This window comes from Stenella coeruleoalba (assembly GCF_951394435.1).
Source record: "Stenella coeruleoalba genome assembly, chromosome: 15".
In the NCBI taxonomy this organism is placed as follows: Eukaryota; Metazoa; Chordata; class Mammalia; order Artiodactyla; family Delphinidae; genus Stenella; species Stenella coeruleoalba.
The window spans coordinates 18,423,962-18,449,844 of NC_137161.1; the positions used below are offsets into that span (position 1 = coordinate 18,423,962).

The 25,883-nt window shown below is 43.5% G+C and overlaps 1 protein-coding gene across 2 annotated transcripts in view; it reads left to right on the forward strand.

Annotated features, from left to right (window-relative positions):
• The window catches only part of CHD6 (chromodomain helicase DNA binding protein 6), a 212,812-nt gene that overhangs the window by 134,375 nt on the left and 52,554 nt on the right, over positions 1-25,883 (forward strand). For both annotated transcript variants that reach the window (XM_079946401.1, XM_079946400.1), the window contains 5 exons: positions 6,816-7,011; positions 21,063-21,227; positions 22,495-22,674; positions 23,704-23,814; positions 25,446-25,648. In XM_079946401.1, coding sequence (XP_079802527.1) covers positions 6,816-7,011; positions 21,063-21,227; positions 22,495-22,674; positions 23,704-23,814; positions 25,446-25,648 — 855 coding nt within the window. The remainder of the gene's footprint in view (positions 1-6,815; positions 7,012-21,062; positions 21,228-22,494; positions 22,675-23,703; positions 23,815-25,445; positions 25,649-25,883) is intronic.

Here is a 25,883-nt window from a genome sequence, read left to right on the forward strand (position 1 = left end):
CAATGAACTGGGTTTTGTATGGTGTCTGTTGAACTGGATGCTTTGTAGGTCTTTCCCATTTGAAATTATGTTCCTTCAGTTCTGGGGGATTTTCTTGTATTTTATCTTTCATTATTTCTTTCTGTTTTGTTTTCTCTTTGTGAAACTCCTGTTATTCATGTCAGACCTTCTGGTCTGATCACCTAATTTTCTCTTTTCTCTACTTTCCATCTCATTATATTTTGCTGTACCTCTGGTAGAATACCTTTATTCTGTTTTCCAACTTTAATCCCTAGATTTTCACTGTGTAATTATATTTTTAATTTCCTAGTTTTCTTCTGTAATTTTTCAGTCTTTATAGCACTCAGCCGGTTATCACACAGGTGCAGTGTTTTGTCATTCTGAGATTAATGATGATAGATTTTTTACAATCTTCCTACAGTGTCTGTTTTCTCAAGTCAAATTTTTCTTTTTGTTTATGTCTCTGTCTTCCATAGTAGAATTCTGGGTTAGCTTTTTTCCCCCCTCCTTTCAGCACTTAGAAGTTACTCTATTGTGTTCTCACCCCCGTGATTTCTGATGAGAAGTTTTGTAGTCATTTAAGTGGCTGTTCCCCTGTATATAATGTATTGTTTCACTCTGACGACTAAGATTTTCTTTTAATTTTCAATTTGCAGCAGTTTGACTGATGTGTGAAATTCATCCTGTGCAGAGTTCACTGACCTTCTTAAATTTATAATGTAGATCTTTCATCACGTTTGGAAAGCTTTAGGTCAATAGTTCTTTGATTTCTCTTTTTTCCTTTTGCCCTGTTTTCTTGTTGCTCTGTGAGACTCCAATTACCTGTATGTTTGACCTTTAGATATTGTCTCACAGCTCCATAGGCTCTGTTCTGTTTTTTCTTTTTTTTTCAGTCCTTTTTCTCTCTCTTGTTTTGTCTGTCTTCAAGTTCACTGACTCTTTTGTCTGTCATTTCCATCATGCTTATTAAGCCCATCCATTGCTTTCTTTATTTTAGAGATTCTATTTTAGTTCTAAGATTTCTATTTGTTTCTTAGTGTGATGTTTTGTTTCACTGCTGCAATTTCCTATCTTTTCATTCATTATGTACATTTCTTTACTTCGCTGAACATAATTATAAGAGCTGCTTTTAAAGTTCTTGTCTGTTAATTAAAACATCTTAGGTTTGACATCTGTTGTCTTTCCCTTTAAGAATGGGTCATGTTTCCCCTGGACATTGTGAATATTGTGTTGTGGAGATTCAGGATTCTGTTATGTTGCTGTGATGATGTTGATGGTTTTTATTTGGAGGCAGTTAAGTAGGTGAGTCTCAAAATGCAAATGCTGTCAGCGTCTCTGGTAGGTAGCAGCTCCAATCTCAGCTCAGACTACTTTCAGTCTGCCCCAAGCATGTGTGGGTCAAAGGTCCACCAGAGACTTAGAAAGAGTTTATACCCGGTGTGTGGGGTTCACCATCTCTGTCTCTTTACTTTCTGGCAATCCCCCCTCACCCTCTGGCAGTCCTGGTTGCCCCAGACTCCTTCTCTTGCTGCCTCTGGTCAGAAAGATAGTGGCTTCTCATCAAGATTTATAGCTGCCCTGCACCTTTGCCATAACTCTGGCTTCTGTCTGGCCAAAACCACAATTTCCTGTTTCTCTCCAAAATCTGCCTGCTTTCCTTAACCCTCTGGTGCCCTCAGATAGGTTTTTCTGTTCATTTGTTTTGTTTTTGTATTTTGCCCAGATTTTGTGGTGGTTGTTTACTGGAGGATTGATGTGTTAAGACCTTGCCCCTCCACACCAGAAGCAAAGCCTCAAAGGTCAGAGGCTTTCCTCAGATGTCTGGTTTTGGCTGCCAGATGGTAGGCACTATCCAGGGATTAGAAGCTCTGGGCATGTGGGCCAGCTTGTTGGCTACCTTATTCTCCATCTGTGAACACTGTCCGTCTAGCTGGACCATTTCATCAGGGAACCTCCAGTGTCAGTGCTTTGGGATGTTTTTCTTCCTCTCTCCTGCCCAGAGGGTGGGAACTTGATTGAACTGGGAGCTGACTGTGGGGAAGGGGTGGAGAGAGGTAGGGAGGTCTCAAGATCTCTGCTTCTCTTCCCTTTTTTAGTATGGTACCTCTGCCTTTAACTGTGTGGTGTCTCCTAAGGTAGAGAGAGGTACAGATCTTTTTTATCCTCTCAGCACTGGGGTGGATGATGGATAGGCTAACAGATACTTCAACAGATATTCAACCAGTTAGTTCCCTTGTTTTTAGACTTTCTGTATCTCCACTTTCAGGGATACCTGGTGCCACCAATGCCTGATCCCTTTGGATATTCTGCCATATTGAATTAGGTTATTTCTCACCTGGGATTCTGCTTTCTTCAAATCAAATATCACTTGGTTTACTTTCCAAGTCCCAGAATTTTCTCCTGTTCTGTTTGTAGGTTTATTGGGGGGAAGGCATTATTATGCATTTTTTTTAAAATCCCTTTACCTATCATTTTTCTAGACATTTGAGGAGATAAAAGAATTAAATGTACATGATAATTCATAATCTTTAATTGGACTTCTTTGATTTATTTTTTATATTTCAGTCTTCAGTCCTTCTACAATTTTGGTAGAGGGCATATAATGGGGGTCTAATTTAATTTATTCCCAAATATTTTTGATTGTTTGTTTATTAAATAGTCCATCTTTTCCCCCATTCATATAAGACAGTATGCATAAAATATATTGAGATGTTTGCTGGGTGTGTATGTAACCTTTCTATTCTTTTTTTTTTTTGCTGTACACGGGCCTCTCACTGTTGTGGCCTCTCCTGTTGCGGAGCACAGGCTCTGGGCTCACGGGCCCAGCTGCTCCGCAGCATGTGGGATCTTCCCAGACCGGCGCACGAACCCATGTCCCCTGCATCAGCAGGCAGACTCTCAACCACTGTGCCACCAGGGAAGCCCCCTTTCTATCTTTTGATCAATATTTCTATTCCTTTGCTCATATATTGTTACAGATGAACTTCAGAATTGTTCAGAATTATTCTTTTCTTTTTTTATAAATTTATTTATTTATTTTTGGCTGCATTGGATCTTCGTTGCTGTGTGCAGGCTTTCTCTAATTGTGGTGAGCGAGGGCTACTCTCCGTTGTGGTGTGCGGGCTTCTCATTGCGGTGGCTTCTCTTGTTGCAGAGCACAGGCTCTAGGTGTGCCAGCTTCAGTAGTTGTGGTGCGTGGGCTTCAGTAGCTGTGGCTTGCAGGCTCTAGGGCGCAGGCTCAGTAGTTGTGGCACACGGGCTTAGTTGCTCTGTGGCATGTTGGATCTTCTCAGACCAGGGCTTGAACCCGTGTCCCCTGCCTTGGCAGGCAGATTCTTAACCACTGCGCCACCAGGGAAGTCCCCAGAATTATTATTTTTTAATATATCCCTGACTACTCCAGTCCTCACTACAGAAAAAAAAATTATATATTTACATATCTGTATTTATCTATGTGTACCTATATCCATTTGTTGGGATTTTGATTGGCTTTTACACACGTAGTAGGGTAGAATTGACGTCTTTGCAGAATTGAAGAACATGATATTCACTGCACTTACTCAGGTCTTCTGTATACACTGTTGATTTGGTAAATATTTATAAGGTACCAACCTTGTGCTGAGACCTCTATAGGTGTTAGGGACATGGTGACCAAACCGACATGACCCCTATTGCCAACTCCTGCTTATTTCTTATTAAGGTTAATTGTAAGTATTTTATATGTTTATGGCAGTCACGAACGGCAGGTTTTTGTGTGTTTTTTTCACTCTTTATGTTCTCAGCTGGTTATTGCTGGGAGATGAGGTTGTTCATTTCCCTTCAGGCCTTCTGAGGTAAACATTTCCTGTTGTGCCAAAAACGTGTCATTTCCACCACCACCACCCCCGCCCCCACCCCCCGAGTACCCAGAGGTTTTCCAGAGTGCCACCTGCTTCTTGTTGATATTCGACAGCGACTCAGAATTACAGTTTGATCGACCACATCAGCTCCTAGGGATTTTGTTCAGAATGCAGTTGACACAAAGGGTTAATTGCTGCACTGATGTCTGGTGCGAAAATTTAATGATGTCTGATTTCCTCACTCAGATTTACTAGCCTTCAAGATTTTCTTTGTTCTTGAGCCTTGTTGTCACACCAGCTGTCAGTTTGGTTTTGTTCCCATTTAATTTCATGCCGTGCTCATACAGGGGTGAGGGCATGGCCAAAGGATCTGGCTCAGGAGTGAGGGGAGTGAGGAACAATTTAATTGAACTCTCAGATCACCGGCTTTTTATTTTAGTTTTGTGTTCTTCGAGAGCAGTCCCTCAAAACTGAGTGATAGAAATGAGAATTAACGTTCTAATCATCCTGCCCAATTTCTAAAACTGTGTTCTATCATAGATGGCCAAACACTATCCAATTTTATGGGAATTTCTTTCCCTAGGTGATTGCCGAGCTATATCATCTCTATTTATTGGTTTCTCCTCCTCCTTAACAGTATGCTCATTCCCCACCTCAGATCTGTGGGCATCTGGCTCCTCTCTGCTGGTTTAGGGGTGTCTTGTCAAAGAACATTGAGTCCTGTATGCCTGCAGCACTAATTGTTCACGTGTGTGAGGGTGGGGTAGTGGCAGCTATCATTTAATTGAATCTCAACCCTGTCTTCTGACTCCAAATCCTGTGCCTCTTCCACTGCATCACATACGTGGCCAAACGTACGAGTAACTCGGTTCAGTTCCTAGGTGCATTGATTCATCGCAGTCATTTTGGATATCTGTAGTTTCTCTTCTTAACCTTCCGATAGAGTTACAGGTTTTCCAAGTTCACCAGAGTCTCTTACTTACCTTTATTTTTGTCTTTTAAGTTTTTAGGGAAATCTTCCTACTGCATTGAAATATAGGGTACAATGTGAAGGCCATACAGCAAACTGGTTAAGAGTGTGGACTTTTGAGTCAAATGGATCTCACTTACCAGCTGGGTGACTAAGCAAGTTATTTCGCTTGTGAGGCTGTTGGTGGTGGTGGTGGTGGTGGTGGTGGTGGTGGTTTTTGTTCTTGATGTTTTCTCAAGTGTAAAATGGGGAACTGCCTCACAGGATTATTGCCAGAAGTAAATGTGATGATGCATATAAAGCATGTATCACATATCGCAGTGCCTGGCACAGAGCTTGGCACTTAGGAGCTTACTGCTAATATTGTTGCTGTGGCTGATATTAATAAAGATGATAATTTTATCTGACTGCTTCATAGTTGTATAGAATTCAACCTATGACCCTTAGCTTTTAGCTTAGGACAAAATCTTCTTAGTCTGCCTTCATGACAATCCTGTAACCACCACTGCTTTTATTTGCTACTGTAGTCTCATGTATTATTCTTAAGTTTATTGCATTAAAAAAGAAGAAAGGAAGAATCTGCACCTGTAATTCCAGATGTGGGTGCACTCTAGCTTTGTAAAAAGAAGACAGTCTTTTTGGACTTGGGTCTTTGCTTTGTACGTGTCCCTTCTGAGCCTGAATTGGTCTGCTTTCTCTACCTGTATTTCCTTGGGTGATTTCTCACGTGGATTTTCCTTTTACTCGAGGAAGTCAGGATTATGTTGCCCAATTTAGTTATCTAGAGCCACTCCCCGCCAGAGTCATCTACCCCTAGAGGATCTATCCTTAGTCTCTTACCAATTGTTTATCTGAATTTTTAGAGATCTGATTTCCCAGATTCTGGGCTGCTGAGAAGGTTTTTGTCAGGATTCATGTTCTTGACTATCGTGGGGTCTAGGATGTCGTCCTTTTCTCACATGGTTCCTATTACTTATACTTTACCAACCAGTTCTTGCTTGTTGGTCAAAATTGGGCCCAGGGTAGCATCCCCATATTAATTTGTTCATTGTCAAGGGGTAAATAAGAAATAAATAAGACTAAGCAGCTATCCAGATTGGTACTATGTTTTAATTCTGTGCTGATTACATGATCTCCATCATAAACAAACCTTCTGTGTTTTCTAATTGGATGGACAGATGCTAATAGGCTCCCATAGCAGTTTAATTTCCTACTCTCTTTCCTTTTACCTTCTCCTCACCATGCTTTCCACCCTTAATTCTTAACTTTCTACACAGGTATATGCCTTCTTAATGATATTCAGCTTTGCTTCCTCACTTTATTTTCCTCTAAAGATTCTCCTGGCTTCTTTCCAACCTGACACAGCTCAGAAACCTTTCCTGTGATTTCTTCCTACTTGCTTGGCAATATGCTGCCCAGAAGACCTTGGTTTCAGCTACAAACCTGGAGGTTTTGCTTTCTACCTCTGAAGCCTTGAGGAACTGTTAGGATAGAAATGACCAACCCAGACATGAAAAGACTGCCTGTCCATCCAGTCTGCTTCCCATTTTCAGTCCATCCAAAAGCAGATGGAGCCTGATTCGCACTCTGATTCCGTGTTACGAGTTCTACTGAAAGTAGATGGTTGAGGCTTTTATTTGCTTTTCCTGGTCTTATGATTAGATTCAGTGCAAGAAAATTGGGAAACACTTGAGAGTAAGTTTGCCTGGGCAGTGGGGATTGATATTTTATGTTTACAGTTCCTCTAGTCCTCTGTAGTTTGGCTGGTTTTTTGTTTTGATTTGGTTTTCGTTTGTTTTGAGAGAGGGGGACATATTGCAGTGCAGTTTTAGGGGTCTGCCCTGCTGCATATGTAGAGGGGGGATTCCTTTTAGACCTCTGACATTAGGTCCATATTTAGAAGTGACGGGTTTAAGGCCGTTAGTCAACAGCTTCCTGCGTTGTTTCTTGTTCTCCACTGAAGTCATGATTAACACCTGGGCTTTCGTTCGTTTGGGTCCCCTCAGATACACCTATGAGCGAATTGATGGGCGAGTACGGGGAAACCTGCGCCAGGCAGCCATCGACCGGTTCTGTAAGCCAGACTCAGACCGCTTTGTCTTTCTTCTGTGCACCCGAGCGGGAGGCCTGGGGATCAATCTCACAGCTGCCGATACCTGCATCATATTTGATTCAGACTGGAACCCACAAAATGACTTGCAGGTAACCGTTAGGATGATTGCTGTTTGCCTTAGCTGTCCCTGAATCCAAGAACATCATGACAGGGCCCGGCTTAGCTATAGAGAGTGTCTGCCATGCTCCATGCTATTGCTATGGCTTCGGCCAGGTGGCAGGCTTAGGGCCTCGGTCAGGGTACAACTGAATAAAAAGTAAATATCGAGCCTTCCCACGAATCCAAGTGGTTCTTCCCTTTTACTACAAATCAAATGGTATTTCACAGTAGTAGCCTCCAAATGTAGATTGGAACTACTGTTTATCATCAGACATAAAGAAAGATACGAAGCTTGACTAATTCTCTAATTCTTGACATACGGATTGATTCTGGCGTTTTCACTCACTTTGTCTGTTAGGTGGTCATATGTCGTATACAGTACATGAGATGACCCAGAGGGCTAGGAAACTTCCCTGGTGTGGCAGGGGTGACTGAGGCTTCCCCAGTAGCTCATTTGCTCTCCAGTGAATGCAGCATAGTAGGATTGATGTGGGCCCGGTTAAGCGTATTTGCAGATTAAATTTGCTCGTTTTAACCAAACTGAATAATGGTGGCTTGAAAAGATTATGGCAAAGATTGGAGCTAATACATTTTAAAAGCAAGTGTAAACAAGCAAATGACAGAGCTAACACTTCTGGTTCAGAATTCCTCATCAACCCCGTGTGAAAGTAAAAACAATGACATTCTAGCCAGATTGCACAATAAGTCAGTCCGAAAGATTCTAACTTGTCAAGAAGGCTATTTTAGATGACAGTTTTACATCCATTATCATTAACAGCAAACTTCATCCTGAGTGTGTATTGGATCTTGGGACATCTGCTGATACTCAGAGTGTGAGTGTGTGGCTCAGAGAGCGTTGGGGACCTCAAAACCTTTTTCATGATACAGGTGATTGATAAGAGAAGTTGGAAGGCTGCTGTTTCACAAAACTGAGGAGGTGCCCTAGGGGATACTGCCGGGAAGGGATGCAGAGAAAAGGAGCTAAGGTGATGGGTATCCGGGCTTCTTCTCTACCTACCATGTCACACAGAGTCATTCTGCTTTGTCTTTTTCATTTAACGAGTTTCAAAATAACATTTTGTTTGAAGAAAACAATCTACTAGTTGAAAAACCAGTGCTCTAAATTATTATGTTGGTGACAGCTGGGTAAAACGCAGGAAAAAAAACCATCGTAAAACAAATTCTGTGGCACTATGTTCAACGTCCAACTTGAAAAATCAGTGGCTATGGCCAGCTCCCCATCAAGCCTTTCTGCTGGTGACGGGATATTTCGGTCAAAGATGACTTGCTAGATATGACGAATAACCAATATTTTTTTTCTCAAATAACCAATTTTTAAAGGAGTTAACATAGTCAATGCCAAAGTAATAATAATCAGTAGAAACTATTTGATCAGGTCACCAGCAAGAACCTGATTAGGATAGTGATGTAGATCAGGGGGTGGGAGACTATTGCCAGCGGGCTAGCCGCCTGCTTTTAAAATAGTTTCATTGGGATATAACCACACCCATTTGTATACCTGTTATCTCTGGGTGCTTTCATGTTACAGTGGCAGGGTTGAGTACTGCAACAGAGACCTCATAGCCCACAACATCTAAAATATTTACTATTATAGAAGATGTTTGCCAACCCTGAGACAGATGGTTCCTTAAGTAGTAAGTTCTTGACCCCTGTAAAGTTCTGTGCTCCTTTGCAGTGCTCACCTGACTGTGAGGCTCGGAACCTGGGCCAGTGACGGTATGAGAAACGGGTGGCCGTTTGGAGGCCGTGTTAGCTGGGCACGCCTGAAGGACTTTCAGGAGAAAAACTGAAAGCATAGGGCTGGCATTTAGAGACAGGTCACTGTCAGAGGCAGAGATTTTGGAATCATCATGCTTCACCTAGTGAAGTCTAGACATTGAAGGTGAAATGCCAAGAAATGGAAAAAGCAAGAACGAGAATGACCAGGCCTGAAGGAGAAGGTAAAGTCCTCTGAGGTGATTGATTTGTCTGTACCAGCCAGATGGGGTGGGTGGCGCTGTCCAGAATTAGGGTCTGGGGAGAAGGGAGCAACTTTGGAATGGCCCCTGCTGGAGGAGTAGCAGGAGATGAGTAAAGGAATAGCAGTAAAGTCCAAACTGAAATTGGATAGTGTGAGAGTTCTGTATGCCAAGTCAGTTTCTGAACTTCTAACGCTCAACCTCAGTGGAGAAACAAAGACCATGAACATTCGGGCGACTTAGCTAGGAGTGGAGAACACTTGTAGAAGAACGTAGCAGAAGGTAAATGAGTGTCGATGTCAGTGAACAGCCCCAGGTCCACGTTAGAGTTAGAATTCCTCAACCTGTGGTCTTCCAGACTGGCTGCTTTTTTGGTTATTTTTATTTACAGCTTGGTAACCAAGAGGAAACCCTCCTTTATTTTTGAGATGTCTGACCAGACTAGGTAGGAATGAAAGAATTGGCAAGAATAGAGTAATTTTCGGGCAGGGAATTGGGTCTGTGGTTATTGGGGAGTGGGATTGGTGGGCTGTTCTGAGTTGCCCCCAGAGACGGAGCTAGGTTCTCGGCTTGCTTGGCGTGGGGAGGAGAGCACGAGAGCTGGAGACTGCCCCCCGAATGGTGCGCACTCAGCACACTCTTCCTGGCATCTGCCCTTCACCCACGTGCTGTGAATGCGATGTAGAAGACAGAGTCTGGAGAGCAGGGTGCTGAGACCATCATGTGGTTCACAGGACTGCAGCTAAATCAGCTGTGAAAACCAGCGAAATGCATTCCTATCCCTAACAGAGCAGAAAACTCAACCAGGCGGCTCCCTGGTACTGTCCTTGCTAGGAAGTTAGGTCATGTTAACTTGCACACAGTCGTTCACACATATGCACGTATTCTGATACTTTTTGTAAATGAGTGAAAGCTTTCAGTCATCTTTAGTTCTTCATGGTTATTGAAGAACCACAATTCCTACTCTGATACAAGATGATCGTATTTCCTTTAGAAATGGGCTTGGCATAGAACATTCATCTGTGAGTGGATTGAAGCACATGCTACCTGATATAAACATCAGGGCCACGAAAAGAGAGTCCCATTATGAGCGTGGTCTTACCCTCTACCCTAGTGGAATTTTAGCATAGCTCCGGAGGTCAAGTTCAGATGGTAGAACATGTAAGTGTTCACTCTGGTCTCAAACAGCCTGGACAGATGTGGTGCAGTCCGTGCTTATCCAGAGTCGGGACAACATGGGGAAGCAGTGACAGTGCCAGGACACTGCTTCTCGACCCCTAGGCAGACCCCCTTCGAGCCTTGACAGGGAAGCCAACCTGCTTAGGGGGAGGCTGGGCTCAGCCCAGTCCCTGAGGCAAGCCTGCAGACAAGCCAGCTTCCATGGCTGTGGAAACAGAGCTGCACTGTCTGAAAACTCAGCTGGAAGTCAGAGAGCAGAGTTACCTTTTCTGGTGCTTTTTTGTTATTATTAAAAGTTCATTCATTCAGCCTTCTGGTCTTTTGGCTGGGGTTTCCTGTGCTTTGGGGGTAGAATTAGAGGCTTAGGACTTGCTAGAGAAATATGTATGTTTTTAAAACCTAGGTGTTCATAAATCAGATGACATTGGATGTCATCCTGTTTCCTTTGGTCTCGTTAGAGTCTGAGGAGTCCAGTAAATTGTATTTCTCTCCCTTTTGCCTCCAAAAGAACCAGTTAAGAAATAGACCCAGGAGTGCAAAGGATCAAAGCATCAGCTTTAATAAATTGTGATGGTGGATTAGATGGTATAGCTTGACCTGTAGCCAGACTTAGACTTCTGAGGACTCCTGCACTCGTGCACCCTCATCCCACAGTTAACCTTGCCCACTGAGAACTGCTGGCAGCCACCTGCAGAGCAGAGGCTGTCCTCGTATGCCTGCAGTGACAGAGGGGGGACTCTGCCCTCCGCAGGGGATGGGGGGGTGAGTCTATAGGAGCTCGGACCGGATCTCCCGTTTCACTGATGAGATCAGTCATTCCTTTGGAGTAGAGAGGAAGGAGGCGAAAGAGACTGTTGTGTTCCTACCTGGGAGCCGACATTCCCTCCCGGAAATATGAGGACAGAGAACTAGGGCTCCTGCTCTCGTGTCTACTCCATCAGCCCTTCCCAAATCCTTCTGCTCCCCTTTCCAGACAAGTGAAGGCACAGGGTCCTTAGGTTCCAGGACAGTACGTTCTAGTAAATCAATTTTTAGCTCCCTTTATTAGGGAGGTCTTATCTAGAGGATCAAGTAAATGCCACACCCTCTCTCAAACCTTGAACATGTCTGTGTTAGCATCAGTGTGTGTGAAAAATCAAACTGTGCCTTCACCCAGGAGGGACAGCTGTGATTCAGTCCTGGTACGTCAGCTGCAGCAGGTTTTGTGTAGGTTTTCTATAGTACCTGTAACCCCTGAGTTCAAAAAATGGCAAAGGGTGCTTACCGTAGCCTGAGAAGGGAAAAGAGCAGTGAAAAACTGGTTTCTTTACTTCTTCTCTTTACCTCTTCTCACTGCTGCCAGCTCTGAGGGCTGAGTGGGCCTGTGGGAAAAGCAAGGTACCGTGCCACCCTTGCAGAGGCCACAAGGTGACAGTGGTAGCACGGCACAGGTCCCGTCCTTCCTGTGGATAAGGTTGTCCCCGAAGGGAGAATTCAGGAAGCCTGGGCGCAGGTGTCCTAGCCGAGAGCACAACCACAGGGTAATGCGGCTCCTGCCTGTGCCGAGGATTGTGGAAGGGAGGAGGGAATCCAGCCTGAGGAGCCAGGGGCTTGACACTCCGCCCCAAGAAAGCAGAGGTGCCGGTTCCCTTTGCCACTCCCTCTGCCGCCATCATATCGCTGGCACCGCCTCTTGCTTGGTAGAATGTATGCCTGCACTTGGACGACTAAACTCTATTTAGTTTACTTTTCCTCGCTGGGAGAAAGTAAGGCTTTGTGAGTGCTTCATTACATGGTCCAGGCGTTCAGTGAATGTTTGTTATGTTTGTTGAACACTGGAATGTGCCGGGCACCGTTTAAAGTGTTGGAGACACAGCAGTGACGGAGACCCATGGTGTGTGTGCTCTCATGAAGCTTTCATTTTAGTGGAGCAGGCAGGCAAAAAAACAAGGAAAAATAAGTAAGATAGTCCCAGATAGCGATACTTATTACAAAGAAATGAAACAGGATAAGAATAATGGGGATTGGATGCCCTGATGTAGAGGGTGGTGTAGGAAGGCTTCTTCAAAAAAGGTGACATCTGAGCAGAGACCTAAATGATGGGGACGGGGATCTTAAGTTATAAAATCAGTAGGAAGAATGTTCCAGACAGAGGGAACAAGAAGTGTGACGACTTAGAGTGGGGTGAGCGTCGGTGGTGCACCTGAGGCAGGTGGGACAGGTGCTTACAGTACAGCGTCAGTCCCAAATAAAGTGAGTCAAGTTTCTTTTAAGTACTCTCCTGCCTCTCTTTTCAGTGTCCTCTCTTTCTCACTCCCTGCTCCTTTTTTCTGCTGCCCAAAACTCCCTTTTCCCATGCTGTTAACTTGCCTCTCCTTGCTTCCTATTCTCAGCCAGGTCTTGACTGACTTATGACACATTTATTGAGCCCTACACACCAGGCCAGGCCCTGGGGAAGGAAAAGTGCTCAGGGCTTTTGAACCACGCAGTGGAAATAACAGTGCAATGAGCAATTATCGGCGTTCTTTCCCAGAGGTGTTTACATTTTCAGAGGGGTTGATACCTCTCCCCAAAGGATAAATCTGGAGCTGGAAATTTCAGATTCCAAAGTAGGCCTGCAAAGGAGATAGTTGAGGGAGGGCAGCTTCCCAGTCAGTGCCCACTGATCCATACTGCACTGAGAGCCCCTGATTCCTCTTCTGATGAGTAGGTGGCCAGCGGATACAGACTTTCTGTGTGCCAGGAGAAATGTAAAATTGCTGGACGTGAAATAAAATACTCATGTGTAGAAAATGAACTGGGGAAGTGTCCCAGCATGCTAGACGTGGCTGGGTTCTTGTGGGACTATAGGTGATTTTTTAACCTCTCTGATGATGTAGATTTTCATTCAGGTACAAATAGTATTTCAAAGTATTAAAGAAAATGTACCTTTAAAATGTAATAGAACTAATACTTTGAAAGAGTAATATAAGGATCAAGAGAGGAATCAACATTATGTTGGTTCTTTGTACCAGCTATTTAATTTTCACGTGATTGTAAAGACGTGGTGTAAGGTTCTGGACTTGCACCTGACAACAGTGAACTGAGGGCTGGAATCAGTTGGAAATCTGTCACTGTTTGGAGACTCCGCCTTTCTACGCATCACAGTCATTGGGATCTGTGTCTGTTTAAAATTTTTCTGAACCTGACTACTTGTTTCTTGTAGGCTTTTGTTCACCTCAAATGTGTTAAAAAGTACAGAACAAACTAGGTGCCTACAAATCATGCCGGAGAGCATTGGAGCTCTGTAATTTCCCCTGGGATGGAGGGCCCTGGGGACCAGGGGTAGCACCACTGCCTCCTACTGGTGGTCTAGCTCCAAGGGTTCTGTGTTTATACCTTTGCTGGTGTGTTTTGTTTGCGCTTCACCTCAGTTGTTGACTTAGTTCTCAGTGTTTCTCTTTACCACATTTTTGTGTGTGTGAGTTCTGAAAAGGAAAATAAGGAATATATGAGATTTGACTGTAAAATGGCGAGTCTCTTAAATGTGGCAGGACTCATCCTGCTATCCTTCAGGTAAGTCGTCTTGGTAGAGAATGTGTTTATCTCCTGGTACCATCTAGCTGCTTGTGACAGTGCCCCCTGCCCACCCCCAGCCCCAGCAGAGGTTTGTTTTCCAGACATGGGTATCCCAGGACTAGTGAGGTGGCTTCATGGTGACATGAGAGTCCCAGGTCCCTTCTATCTCTCTGCTCCCCCATCCTCAGTGAGTGTGGTTCACACGCTCTTGCTTCCAAGATGGATACTTCAGACCCCAGGTAGGAAAAATAAGGAAGGAAGGTGTGACACTTTTTTCTTCAAGAGAGCAGAACTTTTCCAGATATCCCTGATAGACTGCTGTTACATCTCATTGTCCAGAACTGTATTACCTCGCCAGCCCTGGGAGGCTGGAGATGGTTTCAGTTGAATACATCGCTGCCCTTGTATAAGAGTCAGGGTTCTGGTATTGAGGACAAATGGGGATATGGATTCCAAGAAGGTAATAAATTAGTGATGTCTGTAGCTCTCCTCTATTAGACCTTTGCTCAGAATATTTCTTAAACTCCCTCTTGTAATTTGCCCTCAACACCAGGTAAGCCAAAACAAAGAAAATCAGTGTCAGTACTTAATGAGCACATATTATTACTGCCTTACAGTTTCCACAAACCATATTATTTACCTTGATCACTTCCTTCATTTACCAGAGCTATCCATCAGATTTTCTCCTAATAATGAAGATTTACAATCACTAAAGATAGTAAAAGAAGGTGTGGCAACTAGTTGTAATAGCCAAAAACAAAAGAACTTAGTTGTCCATCAGTAGGAGACTTGCTGCCTAAAACGGTATGTTCAGCTTTGATAAAAGAATGAGGAATATCTCTACATACCGCTATGGAGTCATCTCCTGAATATATTGTTGGGTGAAAAAAAATAAGGTGGAAAAAGTATGTATAGTATGCTAGCATTTATCTAAAAAGGCTGTCTGTCTGTCTGTCTGTCTGTCAGTCAGTCATGTCTCCCCGCCATGGAAAGATTTTAAATGGTTACCTCCTGGGGGGAGGCGGTGAGGGAACAGGGAAGTGACGAATAGAAGCTAGTTTTTCTGAATATGCCTTTTTGTATATTTGACTTTGGAACCATCCTAAGTATTTTATAGCGTTATAAAACAAAACTTTAAAAACTTTTTATTCTGAAATCATTTTAAACTTTAAAAAAGGTGCAAAATAGTGCAGAGTTCTAGGATCCTTTGCCCCGCTTCCCTTAATGTTAACATTCTGTATAACCATAGTGTAATTATCGAAACCAGGAAATTAATATCAATACAGTGCTCTGATCTATAGACCCTGTTCAAATTCCTTCATTTTTCTATCGGTGTTCTTTTTTCTGGTCTGGGATCCAATTCAGGATTTCACATCTCCTTTAGAAGTTACAACTCCTTAGCCGCCTCCAATCTGTGACATCTCCTGTCTTTCCTTAGCTTTCGTGACCTTGACACTTTGGAAGGATACTGACCAGCCGCTTTGTAGAATTGTTTCTCACTTTGTGTTTGCCTGATGTTTCTCTCATGATCAGATTTGAGGTTATGTATTTTTGGCAAGAATATCATAGAAGTGATGTTATATCCTTCTCAGGGGGTACATGATGTCGATATGTCTTATTACTTGTGATGTTAACCTTGATTACTTGGTTGAGGTGGTGTCTGCCAGGTCTCTCCACTGTAAAGTTACTATTTTTATCTTGAAACGTAGTCAGTATGTTGGGAGGAGATATTTTGAGATGCTATAAATATCCTGTTTCCTATCATACTTTTGCCTATTAATTTTAGCACTCATCAGTGGTTCTTGCCTTCAGTAATTATTACGATGGTGTTTGGCAAACGGTAATTTTCTATTTCAGTCATTCCTTCTACAGTAGGAATTGGAGTCCTACTGTAAAGAACAGCTGTCCTTTGTCCCCCATTTCTTTATGTATTTGTATTGGTATGGACTCCTGGATATCGATTTTACGTTATAGGTTATAATGCACTACTCGCACTGTTTATTTTGCCGTCCAGATTTGGTCATTAGGAGGCCCTTCAGGTTGGCTCCTCTGTCCTTTAGACATGCTCCTGTCAGTTTGTGAGCACTTCTTATTTTCTGGCACCACAAGACACTCAGGTTCATGTTACATTTTTCCTGCCATATCCATGGAACTGACTGTTCCTCCAAGGCTCCCTGGTTCCTTTTAGTTGAGAATGGCATTTAGAAACCAAGGTCTGGCTACTAGGTGTGCCCATTGCCACTGGAGTGTTACTGGTTCTAGACTCTGAGCAGACAGAGCTAGGAAATACAGATGTGCATACTGACACAAGCGCTGGTACCACACCTCTGTATTTATTCCCTGTCTATCCATCTGTAGTGAGATTTCTGATTCCAGTCCAACATCACAGGATTCCTTCTAGCCTTCTGCACTCTTCCGAATTCATAACTCCTTTCTCTGGCTGTGAGAAGCCTGGTCTCATTGTCATAACACAGTACATTTACTCATTTGTTCGATCTTCGTATATGCATAAAGTAGTTTCAGAATTACTAACCCATATTCTACAAAAAAATTTACTTGTGCGTAATATTGGACTAAAGTGTTTTTTAGGTCATTGGTCTTAAAGTATACAATCAAAATACCAATTTCCAAGGTTACTTGGTTTAGTTTTTTTCTTTCCCACTCCCTTCATTGTGGTTAAATTAATGTGGGAAAAATCAATCCCTAAAATTCAAAAGCGAAATGAAACAGTTGAACCTAGCTCTATATGATATGGACAGCATAACCCCAAGAGTTATGCTCAAATGTTTGTATTTCATTTTTCAGTATCTTCATTGTGTTATAATTTCAGTTTGCAGCTCCAATATACCCTTTATCCAGATTCACCAACTGCTAACATTTTGCCTCATTTACTTTATCATTTCTGCCCTAACTCTCTCCTGTCTCTCTGAGTACATAGAGACCTACACACGTGTGTGCACGCACACACACGCCACTTTTTGTCTGAACCATCTGAGAGTAAGTTGTCCCCTGAGTGCCTTAGTGTGTATTTCCTAAGTGCAAGGACGTTCTCTTATATAACCAGGGTTCAGTTCTCAGAATAAAGAAATAAGAATAGTATCTCTAATCCATAGTTCATATTCAAATTTTATCATTTCTTTCAACATTCTTTATAGTTGTTAGTCCCCCAAGATCCAAACTAGGATCACCCACTTCGTTTAGTTCTCATGTCTCCTTTAATGGGTCAGTGCCTTGATCTTTCTTTTCCTTTCACGACCTTGATGTCTTTGAAGGGTACAGGCTAGATATCTTATAGATAGGCCCTTATTTTGTGTCTGTATTTCCTCAGGATTGAGTTCAGGTTTAGTGATACCTCGAAGTGATATGTCTTCTCAGTGTGTCATGTTGAGAGGAACATGATGTCCATTTGTTGATAATAAGTACTTTGAGCTTAGTTAGTGGCGTCTGCCAGATTTCTCTACTATGAAGTTGCTATTTTTCCCTTTGAAATTACTAAGTAGCTTTGGAGAGAAGCTTTGAGACTATGTAAATATCCTGTTCCTCATCAAAGTTTCACCCACTGGTTTTAGTTTCCTTTGATTATTTTTGCCTGGATCAGCCATCACTGTTATGGTTGCAAAGTGGTGATTTTCTAACAGTCATTCTACATTTTTTAGTTACTTTCTACTCTGAGGAAGAGTTTTCCCTTTTCTCCCATTAGTTTATTTATGTCAGTATGTACTCATGGGTTCTTCTTTTATTCAGTGGGTTATATTCCATACGATATTTACTTTGATGTTCAGATCGTCCTGGACCTAACCAGCGGAAGCCTCGTAGGTTTCAGGTGTTATTTTGATGCGTCTCCATCATTCTTTGAGTACTTCCTTATATTCCGGCACAGTGATACGTTTCAGGCTCATCCTGTACTTTGACTACCCTGGCCCTGGAATTAATCATTTCTCTCACATGCCTTGTCCTCTCTTGTTATGGAGAATGGAGTTTAGAAACCAAGATCTGAGGGTTCGTTATGTTCTTTGCTACTGGGATGCCATTTCTTCTAGGCCCTCTCAGTGGACACAGCTAGACTACATACATACACACACAGGGAATATATATACATAACATGCATTCATATGTATATGTGTGTATATACATGCATGTGTCTACGTAAACAGATGCACACACATTCATGTCTTTGTGTGGTTTTATACACATATGTGCACATCTAACCATGAGTTAATACTGATACCTCCAAATCCATTCTAATGCCACAGAGTTGTTCTAGTTTTTCTTCTTTCCATATTTGTAACTTCCTTCTTCAGCAATGAAAACCCTGGCTCCTGTTACCCTCAGTATATTTACACATTTGCTCAGTCCTAGATTACACAGAAAGTGCTGATCCTGCCACTGTGAAAAAGAAACTTATCTGCCAGTGTGTATTTATTTTTTTATTTTTTATTTTTTTAATAAATTTATTTATTTTTGGCTGTGTTGGGTCTTAGTTGCTGTGCGCGGGCTTTCTCTAGTTGTGGCGAGCGGGGGCTTCTCTTCATTGTGGTGCACGGGCTCTAAGCACACGGGCTTCAGTAGTTATGGCTCACAGGCTCTAGAGCGCAGGCTCAGTAGTTGTGGTGCACAGGCTTAGTTGCTCCGCAGCATGTGGGATCTTCCCGGACCAGGGATCAAACCTGTGTCTCCTGCATTGGCAGGCAGATTCTTATCCACTGTGCCACCAGGGAAGCCCCAGTGTGTATTTAAAATTTAAAACACTGGAGTTCGTACATTCTTGGTGGGATATATCCCAGTGTGGGAGGGCAGTAAACCTTACATTGTTTTCAGTAGTTATGTTTCGGTGGTGATCATGATGATACCGTTTTTCTGATATTTCATGTATTTGCGGGATAAATCAGATGAGTAATGATATTGGCATGGTTAAGAACTGAGCTTTTCAACATGGTTAAAAAGCAATACAGATGTATAGTTAATGAAGTTAAAACCCCGTAGTCCCAAATTTGAATGAAAATATCAGTATGATTTCATGATGTAATTTGTCTTATGTGTGCCCGTGATCGTATACACTACACACACACAAACGCTTCTGCTTTTACCCACTGAGTAGGCCCAGGAACAATGACCAACCTAGTGGCAGGGAGCGTCCCTAGAGCATGCAGACTGTTGTCTCTACTGCCACTTCCCACTGAAAGAAGCTCTTGGACTACTTGAAAAAATAACTGAATCCAGGTTTGGGCAGGAAATATACAATGGGAGCATGGAACATGTTGTAATACCAGAAAGCAAGGGAGCTGTTAGATACTGCTGGTCTTTGATATAACATACAAATATAAATACAGACATATCCATATCTTTTTCTTTATCTATGTGTATATTCACACACACACACGCACACACACACACACACCCCTAACTGTGAGTTCATACTGACACCTCCAAATATAATACCAGAATTTTTCATAGTTTTCCTCCTTTCCATATTTGACTGAATCATGTCAAAAGAACTCAGGAGCGGGCTTCCCTGGTGGCGCAGTGGTTGAGAGTCCGCCTGCCGATGCAGGGGACGCGGGTTCGTGCCCCGGTCCAGGAAGATCCCACATGCCGCGAAGCGGCTGGGCCCGTGAGCCATGGCCGCTGAGCCTGCGCTCCACAACGGGAGAGGCCACAACAGTGAGAGGCCCGCGTACCACAAAAAAAAAGAAAAAAGAACTCAGGAGCCAACTTGAGGAGTTTTCCATAGGCCGTATTTGAATAGCATTAAGAAACAGGGACTTCCCTGGTGGTGCAGTGGTTAAGAATCCACCTGCCAATGCAGGAGACACAGGTTTGAGCCCTGGTCTGGGAAGATACCACATGCCACGGAGCAACTAAACCCGTGTGCCACAACTACTGAGCCTGTGCTCTAGAGCCCGAGAGCCACAACTACTGAGCCTGCATGCCACGACTACTGAAGCCTGTGTGCCTAGAGCCCGTGCTCTGCAACAAAGAGAAGCCACCACGATGAGAAGCCTGCACACTGCAATGAAGAGTAGCCCCGCTCGCCACAACTAGAGAACGCCTGCACACAGCAACTAAGACCCAACGCAGCCATAAATAAATAAACAAACAAATAAATTTTATTAAAAAAATAAAACAGCAATGCAGTAAAAAATAGCACAGATATTACTTAAATGCATACTTGCATTGTATTCCTTAAGAAACTAATTATAAAACTCTTCATTAGTCACTTTTGGAGGGTGTTCATTTGGAAACTGATTAAATAAAGAGAAAGAATCAGACATTTAGCTTGTCTCTCCTATATGAACTGTACATCAGGGTAACCAAAAAATTGATGAGGGGAATTGTAACCGCTAATGAAATCATGGATCTAGGCAATGATCATCAATTCGAAAGAAAGACAACCAGACATCATGTACCTTTTGATGGAAATTTATACACCAACTATGGATTACACTTGCCAAAGGTAAAATCTTAACCTGATCAAGTCTCAAGGTATAACTCCAGTTTAGAGGAAATAAAGGGAACGGAGGAATCCATTCAGTGACACAGCCAAAGTGCAGGCAGCAGAATATAGACTGTGAGAAACTGTAGGACAGATACCTGGTCTCTTCAACAAGTAACTGGCATTTGGAAGAATAGGAGAGATCAAAGGCAGAGATATATCAGCCAGTTACACTGCATGGGCTTTATTGGGATCCTGATGCAAACAATCAAACTTAAAGAAATATTATGAGATGAGCAGGGAAATTGGAACACTAGATAGTTAGTACTTAGTATTAATTTTTTGAAGTATAGCGATGGTAATACATTTTACAAGAGTCCTTATGTTTAGAAATACATATTGGAATATGTGAGGATGAATCAATATGATGCCAAGGGTTTGCTTCATAGTAATCTTGGAGGGTAGAGGCATAGCAGAGATGAAGCAAGAGTTGACCATAAGAGGTCCTTATACTTTTCTCTACTTTCGTCTATGAAAATTTCTGTATTAAAATGAGAAAACTTAAAGAGTGGTGCTGCTTGCTCTGGGTGAGACATTTCCCCAGAGAGCAAGACAGCATCCTGGGAATGAGTGCCTGCACTCAGACCACAGGCTAGGGAGGGTAGGAAGCCAGGTCCTTCTCATCACTTTGTCCCAGCATACAGCAGTCACTCAGTAAATAACGGGCAATGAAATGGGTGCTCTTGAAGGGGTAGCTGGCATCTGGGTGAATTCTATTCCAGAATCAGTCCCATGACTCGTAACTGTGAGAGCCAGCCACTCTCCCCACGTGGAATATAAGCATTTCCCCGTTCCTTGGGCTGCTTCCGTTCTGTCTGGTGACACGATGTGTGTGACCCTCCTTCCTTCCCAGGCTCAGGCCCGATGTCACCGGATAGGCCAGAGTAAAGCCGTGAAGGTGTATCGCCTCATTACACGGAACTCCTACGAGCGGGAAATGTTTGACAAGGCCAGCCTGAAGCTGGGTCTGGACAAGGCTGTCCTTCAGGACATCAACCGAAAAGGCAGCACGAATGGAGTGAGTATGCTGGTACCTGCTTTCGAGCCTAGAGAAGAATTTATCATGCAGCCCAGGGCCTCTCTGAATTCTTCATTCCTACAGCCATTTTAAGGTTCCCTTTCACTAAATTGAGTCAGGCCGCACATCTTTAATGGGTAATTCCCTGCAATAGAGGGTAATTCAGGTTCAGGTCTCTGCATTTTATAGATGAGTAAAGGAATCTGTAGGAGCAGTTGGGTGGTAGGATTGCCCAACATGCAGTAACATTTCAGTAAATAGAGTTTTACACATTGCCTGTTGGAAATCAGTAGATCTTAACGCTTAACTCTAAATTATCACCATGCTTTTTATCTCATACTACAGACTTCGAGCTCCCTGAAGGTGAGCTATTTTATCTTACCCGGCACCCCTAACAGTACTTGGCATGTTAAAGACATTCAATGCATGATGATCAATGAAAAAATGAATGAATGAAGGATCAGCTTGAACTATGGCAGTTAATACAATCTTCTTTTCCCCTCTAGAGGGGATAAAAATTGCTGCTAGGATTCTTGAATTGTATTAAAGTCTAGGCAAACAAAGCCGAATATCTCCTTAATCTCTGGCCCTTCTGAGTTGTCTTTAGTCCAGATGTTCTACATCCTCTTAGCTATGCGTATGTTGCTAAGTTTAATACTTCAAGTTACCAGTGCTGGGAGTCATGGAATTCCCTCCTGTGATTGATATAAAGAGAACCAGATTCTTAATTAGAACCAGGAAAGGGTGTTTTGAACTCCCATTTCCTGTTTTCAACAAGCAGTTGAGAAGATAACACTTGGCATGGGATCCTTTCTTTAGTTAAGAAATGACATCATTTCCAATACTGTTGTATTTATTTAATAATGAATAACTCATTATTCTTTAGCTCATTTGGTACATCTGGAGGTTTTTAAAGATACAGACTCAAACTAAAACATAAAATAAACATGAAATATATTCTCTTCAGTGGTGCATAGTTTTAATGGTTTGTGACACTTGATAATAACCAGCATCCTGAGGAATGTTAGGGCCACTGGGTCGTGTGCTGGGTTTTATTCCAGAGCTCCCTGGAGGATTGTCTGCCTGCCCTCCCCATCATTCTCTTGAGTGTCTATCTGGGTTTTCATTTTCTAAATCTTGTGTCTTTAGTCTTCTGACATGTGCAATTAGTGGAGGAACTGGGTACTGAATCATGAAGGTCAGATTTCAGGCTGTTTTTCTCCTGTGCATTTCCCACTTTGTGAGTAGCCTTTGGTGACCTGTCCAGGTACAGCAGCTTTCAAAAATGGAGGTAGAGGACTTGCTCCGGAAAGGTGCTTATGGTGCCTTAATGGATGAGGAAGACGAAGGCTCCAAGTTCTGTGAAGAAGACATAGACCAGATTCTGCAGAGGAGAACCCACACCATCACCATCCAGTCTGAAGGGAAAGGATCCACTTTTGCCAAGGTATAAGGCCCTTTCCGCAGAGTCCACGTGGGGTGGCAGTGGAAAGAAGAGTCTTTATTCTTTGACCCTCATTAGCCCGGCTTCTGTTTGTCTAAATGCAAACCGTTGAAATGGTCTGGCTACACAACTGTTCTGTGTGCCACCCTGAAGATGCAGGTTCTTAGAGAGGCTTTGAATAATGGGTCACAATCTAGAAAAGAAATCACCACTCTGAATCCTTGGAGCTGATCTTCCGTGGGCAGGATAGACACTTGGGTTTGCAGTTTGCCTTCTTCACTATTCACGGAGACTGCTCCAGAACCCTCGAATGGTCATCCCGAGTCCCTTGGAGAGCACTCCTTGATCTGGGAGTTGAAATTCCAGTGAACACGTACTTTGTTCATTTCATGAGACTAGAGATTTTATTCAAGATTCCCAGCTTCTAGTCTAGGTGCCTTTTTCCTCTGCCCGTCAGGTTGCTGGATTTAGAACTCAACTAACCAGACCACTTGTCAGATCACTCTCAGGTTCTCTCACCGTAGGTTCTGTGAGCTTCATGACCTGTGTGATCAAATCACCTGTTTGGTGGCTTATGGGGGAAGGGCTTTTTCAGGGACATTTTGTGCTTTAGAGGCATAGCTCATCTCTGTACACCTCATATGGCCCAGCCAGGGCCTTGCCCAGAGTGGAAACCTGGGGATTGGTGAACTGAAAGAAAATCTATATCCAGGGAAGTTTTAAGAATCAGCCGTTTCACGGGCAACTGGACATACGTTGCCATCATCTCCCAGGGGTTGTCCTCCTGCTTCCGAGTTTAAGTTATAAAAAATGATCCTGTAGGTTGAAATTGTAATATCCTCACCCCACCTTTAAAATAAAATTTTAAAACAATAGCTTCAAGATTTTCACTTTCATTTTGGCAGCTCTGTTAGGGGTTTTGATTTTGAATGCGGATGGAGAATATTCTTGAGTCTCTGGTGCATTTGAGATCACACAGGTGTTTTACAATTTGTGTTCAAGTACAGTTTATTGGCTCTTTCTTCTTCACAGGCTAGCTTTGTGGCTTCAGGAAACAGAACGGATATTTCCTTAGATGACCCAAACTTTTGGCAGAAATGGGCTAAAATAGCTGAACTGGACACTGAAGCAAAGAGTGAGAAGGTACAGCACTGAGAATATTTTATTTCATTGAACATTTCACTGGTGTCTTATGGGACTGTAAATTCCTACCAGCTCAAATCATTATTTACTCCTAAGCCTTAGTTCTTAAATAAGGTGCTGTATGTAACCCACTTAAAACATGCCTGGCACATAGAGCTTGAGAAATGTTATCTTTAAAGTGACCTAATGGGGCATACAGTCTGCTGGGTGTCCAGGAAATTCGATAAAAACAATTAGAACTGGAACTGGCCAGACAGGTCAAGATCAGCCGTCTGACCCAAGCCAAAATCCTATCCTTGGCATGTGACCGTTTTCCTCTATTTCAACACTTCCTATGCAAGGAACTTTACCTCCGACAAACATTAGAGGAAAAAAGCATGGTGAAGAAAAGTTTGTTGGGTTCACCTCCATTCTTTTCAGTATCTTGAATTTTCCTATTTCTGAACATGAGAAAGAGAATGGCCTTGGAATAAAACCAGAGTTTGAACACTGGCTCTGCCACTGACCAGCTGTATGTCTTTGGGCAGCGGAATTGACCTCACTGAGAGAGTGAAAAAAGACATGTGAACAAAGGAGGTGGTGACGCCCACTTGGCAGAGTTAGAGATAACATTGTGAAGGTGGCTGCCCAGCCCATGTGAGGCAGCCCATACCTGTTAGTTTCCCCTCCCTCCATCTCTGACCCAGTTACCTCCCTCAGGGATGAGCACACATCACTTTCTGCCTGTCTTCTTGGGTGAGTGTTGAACTCTCATGGACTCACAGACCCAGGAGACTGTCCCTGCTTACATCTAGCTGATTCAGTAACCAGCATCCAGCCTTAACTATTTTTCCGTAGGATCGCCAGAGGTTGCTTCATCCAACCTCTTTTCTCCTGGTAGGAGGATTCTGCAGTCCCCTTAATAACCTGTTTATAGTGTTTAACAATGTCACAGTCAGGGAGTACTCTGTGTGCAGGACAGTGGGCAAGAGGGGGAAGAAAAAGCTCTTGCCCTGAGACAGTATGCAGGAGCTTAGCTGAGCTTTGGGAAGAGGCATGGGGGGAGGGGCGAGAAGCATGAAGTGATGGAGACCAGAGAAGTGATGGTCTTGGCCAAGGGAGCCGCCAGAATGGGTGAGTTTCCTGAGCTAGAGGTTATCTTTTCCATGAAAGACAAAAGGTTAGTGGCACCAGTGGAAGGCAGAATGAAGTGGCGGTAACTTGTGTTCGTCTTCCAAAAGTTGCTGAGCAGATGGAGCTCTCCGACTCCTCCTGTCTCCAGAGCACAGGCGGCCTCCGCATGCCGGGCACAACAGCTGGGGTGCACCACTCCCACCCTTCTTGGCAAGAACAGGAGGCCACTCTGGCGCTGGGGGTCCTCGCCTGCCCAGGCCCCCGTTAGACTGCAAAACCAGCAGATGGGGGCGGCCAGCACTGGGGGCGGAGGGACACACTAACTTCATCAAGTCCCAGAGTGTCCCCTCTGCTTGTCATGGACATGGCAGGTGTGCTGGGAAGAGGCTTTCCTGCTGGAGGACGAGATGGGGGTGGTTCTTTCCCAAATGTGTCCTGAGGAACAGCAGCAGGATCTGCATTGCGATACAGGGAGAGTGAAGGGGACTTTCTCCCCAGCAGTCCTCTCTTGTTTCCAGGAAAGCTTAGTGATTGACCGCCCGCGCGTGAGGAAGCAGACCAAACACTACAACTCTTTTGAGGAGGATGAGCTCATGGAGTTTTCAGAGTTGGACAGTGACTCTGATGAGAGGCCCACGAGGTCCAGGCGCCTCAATGACAAAACCAGACGCTACCTCCGAGCCGAGTGCTTCCGGGTGGAGAAGAACCTGCTCATCTTTGGGTGGGTATTGGCTTCACCTGTTTGTTCTTGTTGTTGTTTTCCCCTCTTTGGTTCAGTCCCTGAGATTTGTCCAGTGTGTCTCTCCACTCACCTCTGGGGTCTGGGCTGATGGAGGCTCTGTTGGCAGAAGAGGGAGCTGTGCCTTCTGCCCGCGGCCCCCCTCAGTCACTGCACTCTGCTGCCATGTTGTAGACGGGCCATGATTTTCTCATATGCTTGTCACGGCAGATCTCTG